Source organism: Neodiprion lecontei, chromosome 7 (assembly GCF_021901455.1).
Source record: "Neodiprion lecontei isolate iyNeoLeco1 chromosome 7, iyNeoLeco1.1, whole genome shotgun sequence".
Taxonomy (NCBI): domain Eukaryota; kingdom Metazoa; phylum Arthropoda; class Insecta; order Hymenoptera; family Diprionidae; genus Neodiprion; species Neodiprion lecontei.
In genome coordinates this window covers 26,670,728-26,695,590 of record NC_060266.1, presented here as the reverse complement: position 1 = coordinate 26,695,590, position 24,863 = coordinate 26,670,728, and the positions used below count along the sequence as shown (strand labels likewise).

Sequence of the window (24,863 nt, the reverse complement as noted above, 5' to 3'; positions counted from 1 at the left end):
AGGGCCAATTATAGTTTAGACGGTTGATTCACATCGGGGTAGATTTAAAAGAAATTGAAACAAGTACCCGTGTCTTTTTCGAATTAAATTCGGTCCAGCCCGTCTCTCTATCATCGTGAAGTGCATCCGGGCTCGCATAATAATCTTCGCCACGCACAATACCATTGACATCTCAAATCATTTCACGTGTGGTTCGAACGCGTGAGTAAAATTATACCTGATTTAAATACTAATCCAACACGTGCTCTGCAGGCCCGAAAATAGCACACAAACCGTTACTTTACACTTTCCTTAGGCAATCACCGAAGCATAAAGTATCTGCGGGATTATATCAATGGCCACGTAATGATAAAGAAAAAAATTAACCAAAATGACGCACCTTCTCCAGCAAATTCATCGAAGTGTCGCCGAGGCTTCTCATAACTATTATTCCTGTGTAATACAGATGGCGGGAGGATCGATTCTACGAAAATCAGTTCGAGAGTGAAGGTGTTCTGCCATATATCTACAAGCTCGTTTCCACAGAAGTATTTTTCTCCAGAAAGGAATTCGAGTTTCACATTAGAAATAATCCTGCACGAATTTTTCTATAGAATAGTTTTCTAGTTTCGCATATCCAAGGCAATGCCCGTTCGATACAACACAGAAGTAAATTCAATACCAATAATTTACATTAAACTAGATTACGTTAAATTTAATTAAACTAAAATGTACGAAATTGACGATTCAATGTATGATTTTGACAAGTCGATATTGCGTAAACGAATAATGTACACCAAATTTTGTAGAACATTTGCCCTTTAGAAATCGATTTCTGTAGAATCGAACCGCATTTATTAGATGTATTCTGCGAAGAATAGAAAGATTAGTTGAAAGAAAGTTGAAACCACAATGTCACTTTGATACACTTCAGCGTCACATCGGCCACTCGCAACTTTTTAAATTTCTGTAATAAAGTTTGGTCAAAATTTACACGATTACAGGGAACAGGTGATTATTACAGAATGGTCGAAGGGGGAAAAGTAAATGAATAACGCCTGGAAATGATCAAGTTAACTTTTGGAAAAAGTGAAAGATGAAATGAAATGGCAAAATGTTTGGTAACGCGTTTCACTGTCTTATGTTAGCGACGCTTTCGGACGACGAGTCTCCCTAACGACTGGACGCCTCAACCGATCTTAAGGGTTTCAAGTTTCACCGGCATCGGAATCTCTTCAGGGTAGTTTAGCTCGCTTTAGTTCCGACCCTGCCCCCACCCCAACCCTCTGTTTCAACCTTCGCCAACCGACCATAGTACGCACTTCTTCCAAAGATATCCCTTCTTCGCCCGCATCCCTCTCTCTCCCGAACCCCGTACCCTCGGGACAAGTCCCTTTTTTCCGTAAGTTTGGCACGTTCACTACCCAGGATTCAGGTATATGAATTTTATCTATTCAAAAATCAACGCCGGATCTTACCAACAGACCTTTCAGATTTTAGACGCGCAACTTTTTCTACTGCACGAGAAACCTGGAAGTCAACTAGCGACCTAATCAAAATAGATGACACGAAATCGACACGGATTCGCGCTCGTGACTCGACCGGAAGTTAGAGATGTTTCAACAATCAGAAAGAACATTTGCCTATGACCAGTGAAAATTGTAATGGTCTGAAGAATGCTATGATAAGTTTTTACATTTTTAACGGATGATCTCATTGGAAAGGAACGGGGATTACAAATTTCGCATCTCCGAGGGGAAAGGTCCGGCTCAGTAGTGGCGGTGGATGGCATTTTTGAGCATTAGTTCTATCAGCTGTACATATAATACCGGCACAGGTTGGGGGCAACTACCTGAGGTAACGGTTGGCCGCGCTAAGCAAAGATTTCTAATCCAGGCTGAGTAGAAAATGAAGGAAAAGACTAACCGTAGTTTACCAGGTTTCCGGAAAATTTATTACTTATTAGGCAAGTTGGCACTTCTCGGAAGCAATGGGTCCGACAAGGATTACGTTGGGACAGGCCAAAATCCTCCGGTGACAGGACGAGATTTGAATTCGCTTCGACAATATAACGGCGAAAAGGTATGCAGGTGCACGGATGTCGGGAGGAGATGCCTGTATGGTAAGAAATTCATTGCCATGCTCGCGACGCGTGATGAAATTATTTTTCAGGCATTCGGTTGACCAAAACATGACTTTAACATATAGGCCGGGGTATGCGGATGATTCAACAGCGGCATTTCTCGCCTCGCCTGTCGATAAGATGACCGCCTCTTAGGGCCAGCGGGTAAGCAGGCACCTACGTGGTTTTAACCAAGTAAAAGCGCAGAGACGGGAAGAATAATAGCCGCGAGGGGGTTGAAAGCGAGTCAAGATTTCATAGCGGGCGATGCGACCGATATTGCCTCCGTCCCCACCCCTGTCGCGCTCTCGTTGTTTCCCAGGTTGTAAGAGCCTGGGATCTCGCATTCGAACCTCAATGTAACAATTTTACCATCTTCGGTATTGTAATACATAACGTAACGCTCACGATTGCAGACGTGTGTATTTCGAAGTGACTAGCGGGCGGGCCAATTTGAATCGGTTCGAATTCCTGATCGTTGAGTAATGATTATATCACCGCGATGTGCGAGAGAGCGCGTCATTCGCGAGGACGTTGAACAAAGGATGAGGAACGCGCGGGACGACACTCGTCATCGAACGTGATCTGCCCGAGTTTTAATTCTCATTTTAAGCTGAATCTTCGACCGTCGAAAGCCGTTCACCCTACCCGTCGCTATGAGTATTCGCACACGTTCCATTACCTCACAATTGCAAATCCTCTGCAACGATTTAGTATTTACTGCCGAGTGCACGCTCTGAACAAGCGCTCGGCCGCCGGTACACGTTTATAACGAGACCTTAGTTTATGAACTCGTAGGCCCTGGCACTTGGCACTGTCTTGAGACTGTTATATACCGTTGGTTCGGGCATCAGTCTTCCTATAATCTTACCAACTCACAAACTCACCAATGCCTCCCGTTCCTCCAATCTCTTCACGACCATGCCGCGATTCGCAACACCAATGCACCGAGTCGACCGTTCAATGTGATTGATTTACACTCTCTTTCCGGTTGACATTGGTGCAGTATGGTAGCAGCCGAATAAGGGTTCATTGATGCGTGGCTATGCCCGTTTCGCATTCGTATAACATCATTTGCCATAGCATGCCCGAAAAAGGTAATCAGCACGATCTTGCGGTGGATGGCATGTGCCTGATTAGAGACTTTCATCATTTCCGCCTTTTCTGACGATTGGTGTGATGCCTGTTGTTATAATTTTCCCCCCTTTCTGATCTAGCCGTCGGCATATAGAAAAGACACGTAAGAACTATCGGATGTTATCGAATGAATGAGGTTGCTGCGTCAACCCAGATTACTGTGAGAAAAGTCTTGTCCCAGACTTTAAACCCGAAACACGTGTTGTAATTCAAAGCATTTTTCACTATATTTCTATTTTGCACCTGTTCGATCGCTTCATTTCATCTCGCGAACCCGTTTATTTGCGCTGCAGCGCAGTTTTGCACCGCTGGTGTCAAAAGTGGGATTTATTGGTCTCCCTGAACAGTTCGAGGTATAGATCTCTCTCACACATAGGCACACTTATTGCAAGAACCGGACGGTTTCCAGTTTTCGAAAATCAACGATAGTGACCCGAATCGTCAACAATTTTCCCCACGTTAATTTCATAAAAATCACTCACACACACAATATCTTTATACACGATTTTATGACACCTGAAATTGTTAGTGCTCGGTTATCTTCCCAAGCTGTTGCATGGTGCACCTTGTAAAAGCTGACTGTGGGTAAATGCCTGATGGTAAAACGAAAGTTTTGAATTTTAAGAGCCATAGCTCCCTTTATTTCGGCTCAGGAAACCGTTTATTAGCGCGTCAACGCAGTTTTGCAGCAGTATATTTCCAACAGCAATTCCCTCGCGCTGCAAGCCCCCTCCAATTGCTCATCTCATACTGACCCACCCGTTTCGCAATTGCAGTATCGTATGCGTTAATCATTATCGAGCACTGCCACCAATTTAAGTAAAGAGTTTTTACGAAATTCCATCTCACCGCCTTGTAAAACGTCGAATCGAGATGAAATTTTCTGTTATATAATCGTTTTGATGTTAGGAAGTGCGCTCTGATCAATCAGGATCGTCAAATTGTCGTATAAATCGATGATCGGATAGTTTGTAAAATATAATCTCTAGACCTGCCTTACGACGATATAAATAGGTGAAAAATCTGTACGATATTTATTTAGTCCGAGCTGAGGAGAACGCACTTTCCGACAACAGGACGATCATTTTACGAGATATTCCGAATCCGTTTTTCGAAAAAACGAGATGCGTCGTCGTAAAAATTCTTAAATCGGTCATGTGACGCTACGTTCAAACATCTTAACGACAGGCTGCTGCAAGATATTTTCGTAACACGACAGTTTCGTCAAGAGGGGTGTTCCGTGGAAAAAGAATATTTCGTCGGTAGGTCGTAAGAAATATTTATCCTGGATCGGTGGAGACGTAGGAGCTCGTCTCGAGAGTCGAGGGGGCTAAAGATTCGAGAGAATGGAGAGGGAGTCGGAGGTAGACGCCGGGAGTAACCAAGACAAAGAAGAAATGAAAAGAGAAGGCGTCGTGATAAATGACGAAGTATTTAACACTCTTTACGGATTAGCATATAAACTACAAGCAGTCCATAGATCATGGCTCCAACACATATTATACGTATGAGAACCGGAACGAGTCAGGAGTGTAAAGGATCTCTTCTCCTCTGTAAGGATCATATTGCAGGGCTCATCATTGTTCTTTTACGATAAAGGGGACCCCCATCAGAAAATTGTGTACTCGAGAGGTGTGCTGAATTTTATCGAATTTCCACTATGCTGTAATTTCCGCGTCTCTTTCGAGTCGTCGAGATAATTCACATTTATTGCCATCTTTTCTTTCCCTTTTATTTTCTGATTCAAAACAGTGACACAACGCGACGTCAACGTCATACCGCTGTTTACGTCAGCTCAGGGTAAATAACGATAATTATAAGGCAATGCCTATAAAGAGAAGGAAAAAAAAAATTGTTTGCTGATTAATTGACTGAGCAGGCGCTAGACGCCCGCCCCGCACATTATCCGCCCCAAGACCCGTCATTAAAAGTATTACTGATACCTGGTCTTGATTAATCTGGTAGAAAAATGACCCTAATGACTTCATGAAAATACCCGCACGGCCAGCGATACCTAGAATGCCGACGAATATACAGACGTATATGGACGGTTTTTTTCAAAACTCACCCCTTTCCTCCCCGTGCACAATTATTTCTAGTAAACAATTTTGTGAGCAATTTGCTCTCCGAGTCGACCGAGTTCGAACGTCTCCGAATTGACCCGCCAATAACCCTTCGTGGCCTCGAAACGCGGCGTCGTTCGGTACTGTAATACGGTGAGACTTTGTGCAGTTGAAAAAATCCCAGTAATGCAAGCGTAGAACGATAAGAATGAAAGGCCGGGGACGATTGGAATCGTGGAAGAAGGAAGAAGAAGGTAAAGGATGAAGTGCCCTTGCGCACCTGGCACACGTAACACTCGAATAACTGCTGGTTGACTTCGCGTGTCGTCTACATATTAAAAGACCCGGGTGCCGGTCGGCAGGTCGCGCGACTCGGTATGGCGGTAAAGGCGCGGGTAACAGTAACATTGTTTGAAAGGCGAGACTTTGATCTGAGCCCGGTTGGCGCACGTCAGAGGTTTATGCGTTTATGCGTTGCGGTTGCACGCACGCCTAGTCTCTCAATATACCAAGAATCGTGTTCTTTGGTCTAAACAGTTTGTCTAAGCGATGATCTCTTTGATCGAGAGATCGATCAACTTCGCTACTTCGGCATCAGAATCACGGTAAATTATCTCTACTTATAAAGTTCTATAACCGCAAGATCACCACTATCCAGTAATTTTTCCCACTGGGACATGAAAGGTTTTTGTCTTTCATTCGGGTGCTCCGCTTCCGAAAAATCATTCAACGCCGTGAATTCCGAAAACTTGAACGAAGCGTAATTACAAGTAATTTTCAGTTGGAAACGAGCCGCGCCTGCGAGGCAAGAGCAGAAGTAGGAGAGCCTTGTAAGGAAAAGGGGAGGTCGATCGCATTTGCTTCACCGTAAATCTCTCGAGCCTCGCGGTAGTGAGTGTGGATGTGGTGGGAGATGGGAAAAGGGGGGGAAAACAGCGACTGCTGAAATGCGTGTAAGTGCGTTGACGATTTAATCAGACCGTATAGGTGGCCAAGCTGTCGCTTCCCACCAATTTAATTAATTGCAGACCGAAACAACATCGTACATCAACGAATACGAGCGCACGACTTAACGATCGTTATGTTCACCCGTCGATAGCTTTAATTATTTATTTTCCTCAACTCCCGAGCTCTTACGGTCGTTTGTGATTCACTCGGCAGTTTATTCGTCTCATTATTTGTCACTTAAATTGTACGTAATTTGTAAATATTTATTCCCAGTGTGATATTCGCCTTTCCCGCGATGCGATTAAGAATGAGGCGTTCACACGGCGGTCAAAGGCATGTGACACGTGGGAGGTGAGCGTTATTGTTTAGCCTCGGGAACACCGTGGGTGCACGTACGCAGTGCAAGCGTCGGCAGGAGGCCGTGCTGAAAACAATGTATTTGGCGCAATGAACAGGAATGAAAGAAAGAAATGAAAAATAATATATATATGTATGTATGTATATATATATATATATATATGTAAGCGCAAGGTTATGGGTATGTGACATAAAACAAGAATATACTTTGCGACAATGTTGTTTTGCCGAGAGAAGGACCTAGCGCTCCGAACCTGACCCTCGTGCATACTGTTGCAAATACATCATGCCTTCTAAGCGGCGACAGGGTCGAGAAACTCGACGCACACTGCACACCCTTTCAGAGTCGCGAGTCGCGCGATTTAGAGAAAAAGAGAGGGCGAGAGAGGGAGAGGGAGAGGGAGAGGGAGAGGGAGAGGGAGAGGGAGAGGGAGAGGGAGAGGGAGAGGGAGAGGGAGAGGGAGAGGGAGAATAAAACATTCATTCGCCAGAGTCGCGAACCCTGTGAACTCACTCACAATCAAGCTAGCTACAATATCCTTCGCAGCACTCCTCATATCGTGACAAAGTGACCGGATCCCCAGCGGCAGAGGTGCGGCTTCGGCCCGCTGATCTTTGTGAAATACAATATCACCTCCTCGATACATCGAGGTCCTTTGGTTTGCTCTCTTTTCATCACGTCGAAGCTCTTGCCTTCTCTGCGGACCGTAAAGCGTTCGGGAATGTTTCGTCGTTGACGCGGGCGATTGATCAAATGAAACGCACTAAACGCGAACGTGATTGGAATTGCGGTGGGGGTACGTTTTTAGTGGATAAAACTTACAATTAGGTAAATGGATCGAGGATGAAGCGGAGACCGACGACAAAGTCGTCGAGCGGCTCTGAAATATCGAGTTCCGAGTCCCTGTTTGAAATTTTTAAGGGGGGAGCCGCGTCCTCATCGCGACTGCAACATATGTAAACGCCCTTTGTGAGCGACGCGGTGGCCGCAATGGTCGGTGTTATCCATTGAGATGCTGGCAACGTCGGTTGGATGGAACAAATCGGCGCAAAAGCGCCCCGCATGGAACGCGAACCAAAGAGAAAAAGTATAGGGAACGGACCCGTTGATAAAAGAAGACCGTATTACGGATTCAGACGAAGATCTGGCGCGGCCATTATGCGGCTAATAAGATGCGAGGAGTTAAATCACGGCCTGGACAAAGGACGCACCTGAATGGCGTCAAAGAGACAACTGTCGCGAGAGATTTCAATTTGTCTTGATTAGTGTTGTGAATATTAAGCGGAGCAAGGAGGACGGCTGGGTATCCCTCTCTACTCCAGGCTCCGGCTTACTTCTTCCACATATTATGTACCTATCCGCCTAGAAGGTAATACCTGCCCGTACCGTAGCCATGTCAAAGCAAAAGCAACCCTCAACATTCCAGAGGATATGAAACAAGGCACGCACATCCATTTAGCCGTTCGTGTAGAGCTCAATTGATAAATGTAACCCCGTCATCTTTGATCGGTCGCAGAGTTCGTACCGGGTTGGGTGATCGAGGGAGAAAGAAGCGCGATCGATCGAACCAGCGCAAGCTCCTCTCCGACAAGTAGGTTGGTACGGTATAGGACTATAGGTAGACAGGTCGAGCGAAGCAGCAGAGTCGTTAGCTCGCGAAGGGCTGATGGATCGAGCCTCGTAAAAAGCTCGTACACCGGTACACCACACTTCGGTAGCCCCGGGTTAAGAGTATATAAAGATCCTTCCTCGTGTCGAGAGTACGAGAGTACGCGGATAGCTACGGGGGAAATTATCGTGCGTGTTGTTGCATGTGTCGACGTTCAATACAAGGAGAAAATCATCGTGAGACGAGAACCGATGCAAGAGCTATAACTTTGAGGGGATTCGCGGGGGTAATTCCTGACCTCCGCGAAACCTCTATACCTACCTTCAAATCTCTACAATTATCTACATGAAATTCTTTCCGAAGCAGGTTTTCGTTATAATCGACTTGACTTGAACTTCGACCAAGTACCGCGCAGACTTCGAACCTGGACTGATGGGTATGTGATAAAGATTTAAAGTATCCGTCGATGCGCGCCTGTGTCCGTCGAGCCCGCGAGGCGCAACTCAACTGATTTCAGTGTCAATTTTCTGGGGAAATACCCGTTTCTCGAACCTGAGCCGCACTCGTTACCAGCAACGTACGTACGCGTACGTAGCGTACATGTACGGCGGTCACTTGGACAGACATGATACGAGCATAATGTGCGCGTACGCGTATCTCGATATACATCTCTCACCGTATAGTAGGTACTAATTAATGAGTTAACCGTCATTACGAGGTAGGTGGATGTATCTCACAATCAGTTTAGGTTGCATTGGGCATCGTTTGGTTGGGCTAGGTTGGCTACAGGGGCGGGCAAAACTGGTCAGACTTCACCTTTCGAACGTTTAATTGATCGCTTAACAGCAACGTATACAGCCGCATAATATACATCGTGCAGCGATCTTGATGTTAATTAATGCAGTTGACTGTGAAAAATGATCGACGCTGTCTCTAGGTGATCAACTGTTTCTCCCCCGGAGATATGCTATACACCTCTCCGCATTTACGCTTCCACGTACCAAATCTATCCTTCTTCCGTCAGTTCATCCGTTCCCTCAAACTGGCCGAAGGCTGTCGAGGGTGTAACTTTGGTTCTAACATAATTGGAAATAGGGCCTTAACGCTTGAGAAAAATCAGTCAACCAGGTATACGAACAAAAGAAATATCTCACATACTCATCACTGTCTCGTAATTTCATGAAATATCACTTCTCTCCGGCATTTTATAACCAACGCAGGACTTGCAGGGCCTCAAAACGATCGAAAAATGTCCGTTACTCGATGTGCGCAGCAGTAAACGGAAACACTATAACGTATCGAATGTTTTAACCTCCGTGGATCGGTTACGCGAAGCCAATAAGACAGGACCCGAGCTTCAAGTACCGAAAAACTAAACGAATGTTTATCTACCTACGGTGTAACTCGCCGCAGCGCACAAAACAGAAAAATATTTGCTGCTTCCTCCTTATCACGGAATCAAAGATCGTTATAACGACGATTAATGTTCAGATTACAACCACTTACGATTGAATAATAACGATGACTATGGTGGCGTATGATTTGAAAACACCGCATCGAGTACAACGGAACGGCAATGTTTATAATGTTATTAGAAAAAAACAAGACAGCCGCGAGCAATTGTTTAGCCACCCATTGTGCATCCGGATGACCAAGTTGAGAAAGTGAACAAAACTACATACTAGGAAACTACCAAGTGAATCCTAATGGCATGGGAAAAGAGCCGTGTACGCATGTATTTGATCAATTGAGTTATACGCACGTACGCTCTTGGAATAGGTTTTCGTGCTGGAGCAAAATGTTTGGACGTCTGGCAGATCAAGACCCGCAAATTACGTATCCATTTGTATCAACGTATTTTGCACTTCTACATCGTCGGTGGATGATGACGTTTGTTTCAACAACCGTGCAACGTCGCTTAATTGTACTCGACCATTTATTCAATAAATTCCGAGAACTCTGCCTACATCATATTATATTGTATCTATTTATGGAATATATATTTCACATGTGTGCAAATTATCATACTTATTTACGGCGTAAAGAATTCAACCTCCGGCACGGCCGTAGCTTAGGCTTGACAGTGCTCGGGGTCAGACTGTAATCGCATGTTTCAGAGCGTGATATTCCGAGAGGATGCTAACGTCAATATCGGACCTACGTATAAAGTGAAACGAAGATTGGACAAAACGTTTCGCGTGACGCGTGAGGCTGTAGGCGTAAAAATGCGCCCGCACACATACCGCGCGTGTATTATCGGTATGTATGTACGAGTGAGAGTGAACGCGCGAAAATGATTTTGAATATCCAAATTTCCGTTCGACACGGCCCTGCGGCAAGGCGGGAAGGTTTACGGGAATAAAATTCGTTTCTGATCTTTGTTGCGTCGGCGTCGGCCGGCACGTACGCATATGAGGCCCTAGGTAGACCGATGGGGGATCGAGGGGGGCAGCAGGGAGAGTTTTGACACGACATCTGTCGGACGTCACCGGCCCGCCCAAGATCTAAGGCCGGGAACGCCAACTTCCGCTAATCCAAGAATCGGTCTTTTAATGCGCGACGACTTTCGCGATTATAAATATCAGGGATACCAAGAAGCGGGCCTGGGGTGTCTAGACTCGGCCGAGATGAAACTGCCGGCGACGATTCGACTGGCGAAACACCCGCGGGACCCAGTCATTTTATGCCAACGAGAGGCGTCTGCGTGCGCGCCTGACTACGATCTCTAACCTTTCGAAACATTGCTACATGTACGCTCGTGTGTTTTTAATTTAATTTTTACCCTCAAAACAAAGTGTCAGGTTTGATACTGTTAAATTATAAAACATGTCATTTGTGGTATAAAGGTTAATGCGAGGAAAAAAATAAGTGAATAGAAAAAGCAAGAAAAGAAATGCTGTTGACTTATAGTAGCTCAATCGCGATGAGGATTTACGTTTTATTATTCTCGATCTTCGGTAGCGGGGCTTAATATGTTTTTCTATTATTTGCTTTCAGGAAATTTGAATTCCGATAGAATAACAAGAGCAACTATTTAACTACACGTCAAGTCTAATTTTGTTTTCCCACTCTCTCTCGAAGAATACTATCCGGTGTTTCGCTGCTTTTTGTCGTTCCTTTTTCGTTCACGCCCACCAAAATATCCGAAGCAATTATTCAATCTCATCGCCGGTGAAAATTCTTCATCGGATAATAATCAAGACGATTCCATCCGTGTCTGTATAATGCACCTTTGTGTGCGATACGGTATCGGTTATACGTTGTATACCTACGGCCCGAAGTGCCGGTACATTGCAGGCGCCTGTTATACCGATACGGCGACAGAATCGTACCGAATACGTTTTGTGATGTATCAGTACCTGCACCCTTATTCCACCTACACCTTCTCCATGAGACCCACATCAAGTATCAAGAGTATTTTTAGAGATAGCGCGAAGCGTGGCAACGGTAATCGATTCATCGGTATCGCGTAGGTAGGTAGTTTCGGTCGAACGTTCGTTGGTTCGTTTCACCATCATTTAAACAATAACAAAGAGATCGCGTAACTTTTAGATTTTCATATTCTCGTATGCCATCGAACAGAAATAAGTCGCCGATTTACGTATATACCTATATCCTATGCGTGTCCCTGAAATGTCGCTAGAGACTTACGGTGATGACTAAACAATTTATTAATAGACCGATAGTATTAGCTATTGTATCGTCATTAAGAAGCACCCACAACGTCCCACAAATCACCGCAGCAAGCCACGAGCGTATACTTGGAAAACATCTATCCCCGCCTGAAAATCATTCAAACAGCCTTCCGGAGCTTTGAGAGTTGCTTCCAGAAGAAGCGACTGGCTCGTAGAAGCACGTGCCCTTTTTTTGTATCAAAACCAAGTCGTTCGTGCCTCAACGCGATTTCATTTGGAAATTTTCATTTGTTGAGGCGGATGATTGAGATTCAACGCGACGACGGGCAACCCGAATTAGGACGAGGGAAACCCGCGTGCCTCGGTACGGAAGCAGAAGCCAAGGAATAGATTATATTATAGTAGGAGGCTGAGCGCCGGTGCAATGTAGTAACCCTCGAACAATAAGTCTCGGAGGCGAAGCAGGACGGGTTAGACCGCGCATATGTGGGATACGCGGAGAGTACTTTTGAGCTCTAATGGCACGCGACCTGTCCTATAAATGTCAAAGTATTTCAAACGGGGTCCTAAGATGTTCGGATTGGTTGGCAGATAATTTTAGAAAGACTGTCGCCGCAGACGACGCGAGTGTCGTCCAGATGGTAGCATTGTTGGAAACACGACAGAAATCTAACTTTACCGGGTTTACCGTCTAGGGACTACGTCGTTCCTACCCTCGCCCTTATTCTTATTTCCCGGTTGGTGAAATCGTCAAGAGTCGGACCCTCTTCAGCTTCCTTAGGGTAAATACGGATATAGATAGAACGGTTTTCCTTTATTTTCGGTATCGACAGACGTGAAGCATCCAAGGACGCAGAGGAGAGAAAAGAGAGTCAACCCTTATGGCGATCGATGGAGTTGGGAATTAGTCAATTTTTCGACCCCCTGCTCGGAGAAAGCCAGACGAGGAAGGGGAAGAAGACGGTTCCCAGTTTTAAAAATACAGTTTACAGATGGACCGGGAGGGCGTTGGAGCATGTTCGATTTCTCAATACTCGAGGGAACGTAGGTACTCTCGCCGGCGGCAAATACAGCTGCTCTTCTCAACGCTGCTTGATTCTTGCGCGATACAGGTCATTCGTTACGGGTGTAGGTGCTGGTGGGATTCCACGTTCACGGACGGATGGATTTTGCACGATTCGCCGGAAAATTGATTATCAAAATATTCGCTTTCACTGCACGCACTTACACAACCGTCGAGACAGGGTGTAACATAGATTGGTTTGCAAATAAGCGGATCAGCTGTTTCAATTTACGGGTGCTATTGTGTAAACGGCTATACCGGGAATAAAATATTGCGTCAACGTGAACCGGAAGTTTCATACGGGAAACCGTTTTTGGGCAGGGGTAAGAAATCGCAGCACGTTGTACAGAAGCGTTCCGTACAAGTTTCAGGATATTGCAGAACTTGTGCGTGTACACCCGAGCAGTGTGTAATGATAACGTAAGTGTGTATAAAACGGACCTGTAAATGTATGGGCTCGTGAAAAGGTGCGCTCTCATCTCATAGAAAAGCTAAACGAGAGCCAGAGAAAAGATTAGCCTGGACTTAGTGACACTTGACACTTGATGGATGAACCGTGGCAAGCGGACAACGCTTTCTATGGACGTCGCTGCATACATTACACCCGCATTGCCACGCGGCTCTTGCCAAGAGAAGAGATACCCTTCCGAGACTTGCTCGATCGTAATGAGCGCCGGGACCGTGGTTCGCAACGCGGCCGGAATATCAAGTGACATCTATCGCAGCTAGGCAGCTCCAGACGCCGAGATAAACGCGAGAGAACGCGAAGACCTGGACCTCCTCGTTCTCGTCCTCATCCTCATCCCCGCTCCTGCTTGCAGGATTGCCAGGCCGAGAGTTAGCCGACAGAAAATATTCTTGTACTTACACGTTCGTACGTCCAAGTAATACAAGAATGAGACAGAGGCGTCTCGGAAAGATGTATGCAAAATGGAACCAAGCCCAGGTCCACCTTGTTTGTTATTCAAAATCATAAACTGTCCGGGGTTGAGGCTTAAGATTTTCGAAGCTAAGAACGCCATTAAAATAATTCCCCGCATAGCTAGCACGGAACTCTGCCTCGCGACCGTATGCGCGGGAAGATAATAAAATAAGACATGCTTTGGCAAAGTTGTGCCTCAGGGTCGGAACGCACCCCTGTGCGATACCAACTCGAGAAAAATACGACAATCTCTTAGCTGTCCCTGCCGTGTGGTTAGGTATTGGTAGCAACGTATAACCGGTGAGTCAGCTTAAGCTTTCTTTCATGAAATAGATATGATGGCGTGAAAAGTGAAGGCAAAATCACCTACTCCGGAGCGAGGCAAATTTCCTCCGTATTACGGGGACGAGCGATTGTAGGTACATACGTAGGTTATAGAGACAGATCGAAGGCGACTAACCTTCATTTCACAAGGATCGGTGTCGTCCGAGAACCTTGTATACGCAGGCGGGTTGGCGATACATACGCAGCGACAAAGGGGATCGAAAGATTATCTCTTTTGTCGAGAACTTTTGTACCTCTTACGGGATATTATAAGAGACGGCGTACGATTTGAATGGCGTAGAGCCGCGTGAGCCGTAGCCGCAGCCGCAGCCGCAGCCCTGGAGGCTGAAGGAATAAGGTGGGTGGAAGATACAGTAGAGACAGAGAGCTGTAAGACGGAAAGACCGCGAAGAAACGACGAAACGCTCTATCAACGAGCGACAACACATCGAGAAGATGTCCGCAGTAGAAAGAGCGTAGCCGCCGAGAGAGTCGGTGCATGCCCAGGTTACTGCAGTCACCATCGGTACGCCAACCTTCTGTACACACGCGCGCCATTCAACGCATTTAAATACGAGTGAATGAATACAGGCGACACTTGCACCCACATCATTCATTGAAATTCAAATGATATCTGCGTCGCGCCAAGCCGCCGCGTCCCCCCCCCCCCCCCCCCCCCCGCCCCCCCCCCTCTCTCTCTCTCTCTCTCTCTCTCTCGGATTCACTTTATTCTTATATCTGGCGAGAACGGTGGTCATGGTAGGTTCCTACTTCTACCGCGCGCACACACGCCTAACCCCATGTTACACATACGTGCAAAGAGGAGTGCTTTTTTCTTTGTCTTTCCCGTATTCCTACTTTCCTACTTTTCACTTGTTTTCGTCCATTTCTTCGTTGTGAACAGGCGCGTGAATACTCTGGTTCGTTGGAAACGCGATATAGATCCGTTCTAGGTGTGTTATAGGCATGCGGTAAGTGGACCTGTACGGACGGGATGGCGATACGAGACAAGAGAGATACACGCTTTACATATATGCTTATGTCGGTGGTATTCATAATAATAGCAGGCACGGGTCGACTGTGGCCGTATAATATAATACGCCTTTGCTCTTTCGTATGCTAACCGGGGTCAAAATATAACTCTCCTTATGGAATAACGAATTCGATGTGTGTCAAATTCAGAATCTCTTCTCTTCTCTTTTCTTGCCTTCTCCGCGCTCTTCACTACTTCTCTCCTCCCTTCTCTGCTCTTACCATAACCAGCTCTATATACCTATCTATTGCTGGTATCACCGGAACCCCCGCGCTACGTACGTATGCACGCATGCACGTCAGCTGGGACCTTTTCCTCGACAAAATGACATTTTCTTCCGGCAGCCATAAGTACGGTAAAAGATGGGAGACTTGATTCGATTGCTTCCCATAAAAGCAGTCGACTGCAACAAACGAGAATCTTCTATGCTCTCTCTTTAATTATGTTATTTACCGCCAGTTATCCGTGAAGTTACGCATTTTTACCGAGGCTGGTGATACGTACGTGCGTTCGTCGATCAATTATTTTTCAAAGCGGTGCTCATTCTGATAAAAATGAAATGAGGAATAGATCGTGCGCGCGAAGAACATTGTTGCTAAACAAGGGAATAACCCTCGGAAGAACTCCGGCCCACGGATGCCAAGTCGGTGATAACTGTCGAAGGCATGCACTCATGAGGTAATCTACCCGACTACCTACGAGTACTTACCCGTCTGCCTAACCGCGACGCCGCGACGCCGTAATTACCGCAGCTAGTCTCTTAATGTGTTTAAATTCATCGGGCATACACACCTACGTGAATATGTGTGTTCGTGTGGGATTTTTTTTTTCGACCCGCATGCATGCGTCTACGTGAATACGCGTACCTGAGCACAAAAGTAATTAGCCGCAGCACATACCTACCTACTATAGTTAAGTTTGACGCGACGCGATACAGTGTCCCAGGTGACAAGAGCGTCAGCAGTGGCGCCCGAAGAACCTCTGCTAACTGGAGGTTAAAACTGTACAGGACTGATTCGTTGCTTGCCGATGACTTTTTCCGTGTTGATATTCTTCGACCCCGCTATAACCAACATGAGGAAACTGTTGGAGCGTTGCGAAGTCAAAGCTCTCGATTCGCTGGTACTTTCGGCAGTTATTTACGACGGTCGTCTCGACTATTGACTGACGATAGAACCCGTGAGCGAACGATACGAAATTATTCACCTTTTGAAGAAGAGCCAAGGGTGCTGCACCAGGTGTCGGCAGGTGAGTAGAGCACGCGCCAGAGCTCCGCTCGGTGTTCTTTGAACGGTCCGCAGGCGCACGTGCGATTCAGGCGACAGGTAGCGGAGTTGCAAAGAGCCGGAGAAGCTGGACGTGCCGCTCAGAGCTGCGGTGCGTTCGAATTTATAGTCTCATCGTTGACAGGATTCGCGTGTAGAAATAATTAACTGCAGAATTGAGAAATTTCGAATTGACTAGGGAATTCTTGGTCTCAACCGTCTGAGCCGGGAGGAACGCAGTCCGAAACTGCAGAAACTATGATTCATTAACGTTAGTATTTTAACTTCGCATTAAAATGTACAGGGTTAAGCGGTTCTGTCTGTGAAGTTGTAAAAAGTGTCCCAACACCTCGAAAGCTATTCGTAATAATCTTTGATTTTCTCGCAGCGCATTTGAATCTGATATCGTCCGTCACTTTTTAGAGAGAGAGAGAGAGAAGCGAGGACTCGGTAAATCGTTACTTTTCTATTTAGCGAGTTCGGGTGTTTCTAAATAACGTAAAGTAATGAAAATAACAACAGCACGATATTACACGTTTGCAAGCTCAGTCGGCAAAGTTTTGACGCGATATAAACCGACAAGTTCCCAGAATGACCGTGAAAAAAATGTGAAGAAAAAAATCATACGGGGTCAAGAGTTTTTCGAGTATCTTCACGAGAGAAGCTGCATGAAATCTTGAAACGCAGTGCGAGAAATCAGTGTGTACACGCGCCTCCGAGATCAAACAATCGTTAAGACCGCGTGGAAATTTGTGTACTCCTTTTATCTCTTTTTCTCCAAGTCGGGTCGACAACGGCTTCAATTAGCGACCTGGTAACGATTAACACTAATTAAATAACCCAGTGCACCAAGAGAAGCATTGCTGGCCGCTGCAGCTACCGCAGCAGTTCCACTGAGATACCACCACCGACTCTTACGGTCATACTTAACAGCCCCGTCCAATTATTAGGCAAACAGTACCTCACGGCACGCACACAAGTCTCGCGTGATGCGGCAGAAAACCGGGCAGGAAGAAGCGTCTAAAGATTAACCGAGAAGTAGCGGGACAAATGAAAAGCAAAAGCACCGATCGACGCGGCGTGGCCGGGATTCCATACCTCGTCGCTCGAAGCTCGAAGATCAAATCGACGAGAGCAAAATTCTGTCGAATCTCGAGACACCGAAGGGATCCGAGGCTCGCGCGACGCTCTGCTGCAGAATTATCCGGGTACGTATGTACGTGTAACCCACCTAAGGCCTGCCTTCGTCGGTGGACGGCATAGTACGCGGTGGTAAACGGGAGGGAAAAGGAGGCGACGGAGGGAGGGAAAGAGCCAGCAATTTGCAGGTTTACGAGTTATTTCACAATGGCTGCAAAGTATAGTACCCACTGCGGCATTATCGGCGTAGAGTAGCCGGTTGTACCTACCGAACCGCCAAAGTATACCAAAGTGTGTGTATCCTACGTCAGCCAACCACCGTGCCCGCTACTCCCCGGCCGCCCTTCTCGTCCGACAAATTATGAAATTATAGGCACACGAAGCAATTTTTATCACTCCGAGGGACGGGCGCGAGTGGTTGCGTTCCTTCCCGAGCATCGTCGCAAAGGGGTTCGCCGCGTCCACGGACGTGTAGGCAGACAATTCAATTTCGTTTCTGTCACAGAGACTCGTTCTCCGTCGTATTGTGTACCCTGCGTCGGTGTGCGGTAGACGCCGAGTCGAGAGCGCGCTGCGCCCGCGTAACGTGCGCAACAGCGCGCAGAAATAATATACCAACACGGTAGTGTAATAAAGTACATGTATAGAAAAGTCTTTCGTCGACGGTCCATTGAACGTATCGCATGGATCAAAGGGTTGCCCGGAGCGATATTGCCGCTCGCTGCCACCCTGAAGAAGAAAGATTATAAAGACGAAGAACGCCTCCCTCCGCGACGATGATCGATGCGATACCCGAGAGACAAGTACCCGCGAATGGGCGGAGTTTTTCATTTTCACCCGACTCTTTTGCTTTATTTACAGCTGATCTTTAGTCTCATCTTGAGTGTTACGGTGAACCATAGGCGCAGGGTACTGTACAAGGGCGGCAGAGAAGTGCTCTGCACCACCGACGCGTCTTTACGTGGATAATTTTAGTTTTGGCCCGCGATGAGAGAGAGAGAGAGAGAGAGAGAGAGATTGAGAGAGAGGGAGGGAGAAAGGCTAGGGCGACGTATCGCGGCAAGAAAGGAGAGAATAGGCAGCCTCCCAACCACGTACGGCAAGATATCAAGCCCGCATGGTTGGACTCATCGTTCACGTACGCAGACACGCATACACACCGCACGTGCGTAGGTCGGGGCCTGCGTGTGCAGCTGTACGCAAGAGGCAAATAACCGTGCTCACCAATACACACACGCGCGGATCGGATATTCGTTCCGATTGGAGCCGGGCCTATGAAACGACTGTACCTCCGTTCGCGAACAATCTAAATGGTAATCCAACACCACACCCCCTGTGCAAAAACCAAAAACTTTTGCCATCCCCCACGCTCGAGCTTCGTGTACCCGGGAGGCGCATGCGTGTTGCGTTGGTCGGTCGCCGCGCGAATAGCCGGGCAAAAACGTTTAACAAGACGTGGTTCGACCCGCGCCGTCTCCGGCATCGGGGTGTCTCTTATGCCTATGTTTATGTATTATACCTGCGGAGAAACGGAACGGAAAAGAGTCGGGCGGCGGTAATTATGTCGCCCTCGCATAAAAATATAATAATTATCCCGCCGGGCCGGTATATGGCATTAATTAAAACTAGCAATGAGAAGGTACCGATTTAACGACCCACCCTCGCACTAATTCCAGCTGCCGAAAATATCCCTCTACCCCCCGCTGTAACGGCGTTCCTCAGTCGTGTCTCATCTCCATCGTAATCCAGACGCCGCTCGAAAAAGCCTCGGACTAAGTCGGTTATCCAGCTCTGGTTCGTTTCGATTCCACCGGGAGTTGACGAAACGGAGTAACGAAAGCAAGCAAATGGAAAACAAACGAAACAGGTACTTGCCTGACGCACCTGTTTGAACTGCTCCTCGAAGCTCCAACTGGTCTGCTGCTGATGATTCGTTCCAATATTGTTTTGGGGATGACCGTCTTCCGCGCGGCACCGCGACTCCCCGCCGTTTCGTCCGCTTCCTTGGGACGATTCGCTCGAGTGTGAGCTCGCGGACGAGGTGATCGCGTTGTTTGTGCCACCCGCGGCGAAGTTCTGGCTCTGGGAGTGGTGCGTAGGTGCGAGGAACGCAGCCGGGGGTGGAAATGAATATGGTAAATTGAAACCGCTGCTGCTCATCGCGGCCTGCAGAGCCTCCAGTCCACTCTTGTTCGACAGGGCGTCCATGTCTCCCTGTTGCTGCTGGTGCTGGAGCTGCTGCTGCTGCTGCTGCTGCTGCTGCTGCTGCTGCTGCTGCTGTTGCTGTTGCCGTGACAATGATGTGTTAATTTGATTGATCGTACCGCGGGAATTTAGTGATCTCTTGCTCGTCAAAAGAGATAACCTTTCATCTGAGTAACTCGGGTTTGAGGAGGATACACTTTTGGGCGAAATACTCACGTCCATTTTTAGCTTGGCGAGGAAATGTGGGTGATGCGAATTCATTAGACTATTGAGGTGCGTTAGCGGAGTTGGCGTGTTATTTGAAATCCTCGTTGTCGCTGACGACGTATGATCGTTTCCTTGAAGGGGCTGCTGTGGCAGTTCTTCGCCACTTTCTTCATCCTGGAGGTCGGGATCCGAGAGATCCTCTTCTTGATGCGACTGAAACAGGCGAAGGTGGTGTCTTCAACGATTTTATCACTCTGGAGTACGCCCCATACACAAAAAAAAGAAAAAAAAAAAAAAAAAAAAAAAAAAACAGCAGAAGGAAAACAACAGCTAAAACTGATAGCTTATCGTATCGTCGACTGGGAAAGTATAATTTCGATTTAACGGGACAACTTTCCTACCCTAAGGTTCGATTAGTCATCATTCAACATCACTTACGCACGCGTATGCAAGTGATCCATTCAACGTCCGTCGACACAAAGAGCTGAACTAAATAATTAAAACAATATCTGCATTATAATTAACCGAAAGTTGTATTTTCCCGGGAAAACTACATCGGCTCGGCCAGAGGCGGTTTCTATTACAGTGCGGGCATTGGTAAAGGTAAGAAAAAGAGGTAACTTCCTGATAACGAAATTCACACACACACACACACACTCTGGCACACCTATCTGTCACATTCCCACGGATGTCGGGTGTTGATTACCCCCAACTTGTTACGATTCCATGCATAAATATTTACCGTATAAGTCGGGCTTGCCGGCATAACGAATATTACAATTAGCCGATACGAACATCCTGTCGCGTCGTTGTCCCCATCCGCGTACGTTTAGTTGTTCACGACTATTTATTGTTATTCGAGCAACTGCATTATGTATAGTGAAAGGAAATCGTCACGGTAGCTACCGCAGGACGCGTGTTTTATACGTAAAAATAGAAAACGCATCGTCGATATTACACGAGGCGCGTAGTTATTGCAAATATCTGTGAATGTCGCCGTGACGTAACGCCCTACTATCGGCTACATAACCCGAGCGTCGAGCCTCGAATTAAACCTGCGAGCTGCTGCAATGCCGAAGATATTTGCTTGAAATCGTTGAAGAAGAAGTAGGCATGTTTACGCCAACGCTGTCAATTAACTGGCAAGTGTTAATTACTCTTATAGGCGGCCGTGCAATGCGGTATCGAGGTTTTTATTTTGGCTGAGTGACAAGTATAATGGAAAATATCACGAAACGATTAAGTAGAATATTACGTTACTAGCGCCGTCGCTGACTTTTCAGTTTGAAAAATACACCAGGTTGAAAACGAACCTGATATTCATATTGCACGTTGTCCGTCTGTGTGACCCGGCGGGCTACTCGAGCATTTACCTGCGACGCATTCATCTACTCGCGCGATATATCTCCGCGTACATACGCGCGCACATATGTGCCTACTGCCTATGCATTATATGTGTATATGCATATATGTATATCAATAACTGAATCCAAAATGGAAGTCGCATTGGATATAAGGTCTCCCGCACTCTGTGTCGGCGTCTTGACCGAAGCACGTGTGACAATATTGACCTATCCGACATCTTCGCGGTGTGCCTCGGAGAAATACGAAAAGATGGAATCCTATTCAAACATGCAACAGGTCCATTTCATCCCAAATTCCATAACCTTCGCCTTACGACGCGACTCGGCACCTAAATGCGGAGGTCAAGAATTTAGTCTACAACATAACACAGGGTTGCGGGTATAATTCGTTCGGGAAACGGCTTGGCAAGAATGACATCAAACCCTATCCACGCTGGTATTGTGCACGACGTTTTCACTTGAAGAGCAAATCCCGACAGTTTGATGAAACACGTTGATGCAGAGTCGTTTCGCAGCTCTGCGATATTTTGCGTTTACCTCAGTCATACAGTGAGCAAAAATTAACCCCCACAAAAGACCGAGTCCCCAATCGTCATCTCTATACGCCTACACAGGTTGAAAAAAAGATCGATCACTTTAATCTTCACTGTTGTTATAAAAATCGTCATTTTTATTATCGTCACCGTCATCGTCACTATCACTACCATCATAATCATTATCATTATCATCAGATACAGCAATTTTTGTTATTCTTTCCTCGTTTTTCTCTGATCTTTTCTTTGCTTTGAGGATAGGTAGGACCCGACCGCACCCACTTGTTTGCACACGGTGACATTTCTACCTGGTTGGTGGGTGGTTTATGTTAAGACCGTGTTGCCCTTATGCCTATTTTTCTCTCTATTGATTTATTCATCGCACCCCCGAGTGAGGGAGATCCCCCCCCCCCCCCCCCCCCCCCTCTCTCTCTACCGCTTTCACCAAAAGCAGTCGCGGAGCGAGAAAGAGTCTATCTATATCTATTTGTCATTCCCAAAACGACCGGAGCGTATTAGGCATCCGCGTGCAGCGAGATACGGTCGCTTTCCTGAACCATCTTATACTCGTATAATCTGACGGAACGATCTCTATTGCCTTTTTTTTTCTACGGCACGTAAGTCGATATAAACGTATACGTGTAAAAACTCGATACCTCGGCATACACGATGTGCATTTGTATAATATTGATTTATCAACGGTGATGATCGTTTTCAACAGAGTTTCCTCTTCAATGTCAAAGTTGACTGCTATTTGGACGCTTTTTGCGTTCAAGTCATCGCGGACAGTTGTCTGTAGTGTTTGTCAGAGATAGGTCAGGATTTTCGTGCCAAACGTTACGTACTCACAAGAGTCATAACTATAAAAATTATCGTCGAATAACTAGAAGGCACGTGGTTCGGACGAAAGCAGTGCACGTGTTTGTTGAGTCAATTCACGGGAAGTCTGGTCAATGCAACCAGATTTTTATAGGAGATTTGATGTAACCACGGCAGACAGTCGGATCGTAAATTAATTTCAATTGATGTATCGAGTTTAGGTATGGTTACCAAAACAGTTCTTGCCCGAATCACCGCGGACCAATCATTATCATTGTCTCGTTCGTACAATTACGCAATACATATCGATGTCAAAGTTTTCGATACCAGGCGAAGATCGTAGGCCTACGCCTATGCATGTAAGGCTCGCCGGTGTCGTTCTTAGCCGCGCACCTCCACGGTTTGTGGGTGTCTGATGCAGCGAGCGCGGGTCTCTGAGGGCTGAGAGAGAAGCAGAGGAACACGCTGCGTTCGGACCTCTCAGAGGGGGGCGACCAAAATAAGAAGTACCACAATGCCAGTCGTATTATACGAACAATTAATTCAATCCGGCATCGAGCGCCGCGCGTCCTCGAAATATAATCACCACGCGGCCTGCCGTTGCAGCAGGTTCTGAGCATGTACCTACCTCGTACTCGGGCGTGCTTCGATGCACTCGGAGGCGACGATCGTTGCGTTGACAAGAATTCAAAATAGAACCGTCTGTCAGGCGGTGGCGGAAAACATTTTTTACGCCTGCCCGAACCGAAACGATCCCGATTTCGGGTGCGACGAGCAGTGGCAAACAATTCAACCACGGTCTCTACATTGCTTTATATTATTCCGACGCAAAAGACGATAAAGAGATTCGAGTCTCTTCTTGTACCTCCGATTCAACGTTTTCATCGAACTACGAGGAATCGTCATGCTGGTTTAGGAGGCTGGCGGTGTTACGCAGGCTTCGCAAACAAGGAAAGTGACGTAGGTTTTGGAATAAAACTGAAAGAAACTTTCACCCGTTTAGTTATTAATTACCGTATGGCTATTGATGATAATGTCGCGTAAAAATGTCGAAAGTTCTTCTAACTATCAGCTACGCTGAATACTAATATTCGGCAGCTGCCTGTTTTCATCCCCGTATTCAAATCAAAGTTCAACGTCACTCATTGTCCAACCGGAAATTCGATAAGGCTGAAAGACAAACTTCTAGAAGAATCTATGCCCATTAAACCAAGTCTCCGACAGCAATTTCCGTCAACGTAACTGGCTGAAATTAAATCCTAAAATTAAACTCCGCGTCTCAAATTCCCCCTAAGCTAACCATCTAGTAGGTTTATTGCAACCCGCAACGCTGCAGTGGAATTGCCCGAAATTCACAGCTGCGAACATGTACGAGAGACTGACGCCCGTAATTTGTCATCGCACCCCATCGTGACGAGGAACGCATCCGTGCACCTACGACCTTTGAGTTTCGGACGAAAGCGAAGCCCTCCCCGATCTCTCCCCCCTTCCTCCTTTCCTTCCTCTCATCCTTATCTCGATAGGAAAATTTTTCTTCGATTCGCACCGTTTACAGAATCCTGAAAACCGCCCCAAGGCGATCACCACGACGTATCGATGCATCTATGCGTAAATTACACATAAACACGGGATGTTCAACTTATTGCAGTATTGATTGTGTGTACCAAGTAATTCCCGGATTCGTTGAAAATTTATCAGCACGATTACATTGTTATTCGAATCATCGTCGTCACGATAGTCATCGCTCTTATTAATATTATTAGTTTGACGATATATGTGAGTTATGCGAACGACGCCCACGACACAATCGTACGAACAACGTTCTCTCGGTCCTGGACAGTGGTGGACACGAGCCCCTTGGAAGTGGATAAAGTGCTTGGCTTCGTACCAAAGCCGACCGGGTCACTGCGTGTGAACACAAGGCATGCCGCTCTGTCGATTCGAAGCAGGTATCGTGTAATAAATTTATTTTCCGGTCAACGGAGACGGTGCGTACCTACACTTGTCTTCGGATCGCCGGATTATGCAGCGTATATAGATTACTCGCTAACTGGGCCAGGGGATAAGCGTCCCGGGGCTGTAGAGTTACAGCATCCCGCAGCACGGAACAACCGGATCAGTGAAATACCGATACGGA

At 46.6% G+C, this 24,863-nt stretch overlaps 1 protein-coding gene across 5 annotated transcripts in view; it reads right to left on the bottom strand.

Moving 5' to 3' along the window:
• Positions 1-24,863, bottom strand: part of LOC107225440 (protein dead ringer) — a 91,485-nt gene that overhangs the window by 38,782 nt on the left and 27,840 nt on the right. For 4 of the 5 annotated variants that reach the window (XM_046744559.1, XM_046744560.1, XM_046744561.1 and 1 more), the window contains exon 2: positions 19,474-20,223. In XM_046744559.1, the coding sequence (XP_046600515.1) occupies positions 19,474-20,223 (750 nt within the window). The remainder of the gene's footprint in view (positions 1-19,473; positions 20,224-24,863) is intronic. The other variant, XM_046744562.1, reaches the window with a different exon arrangement.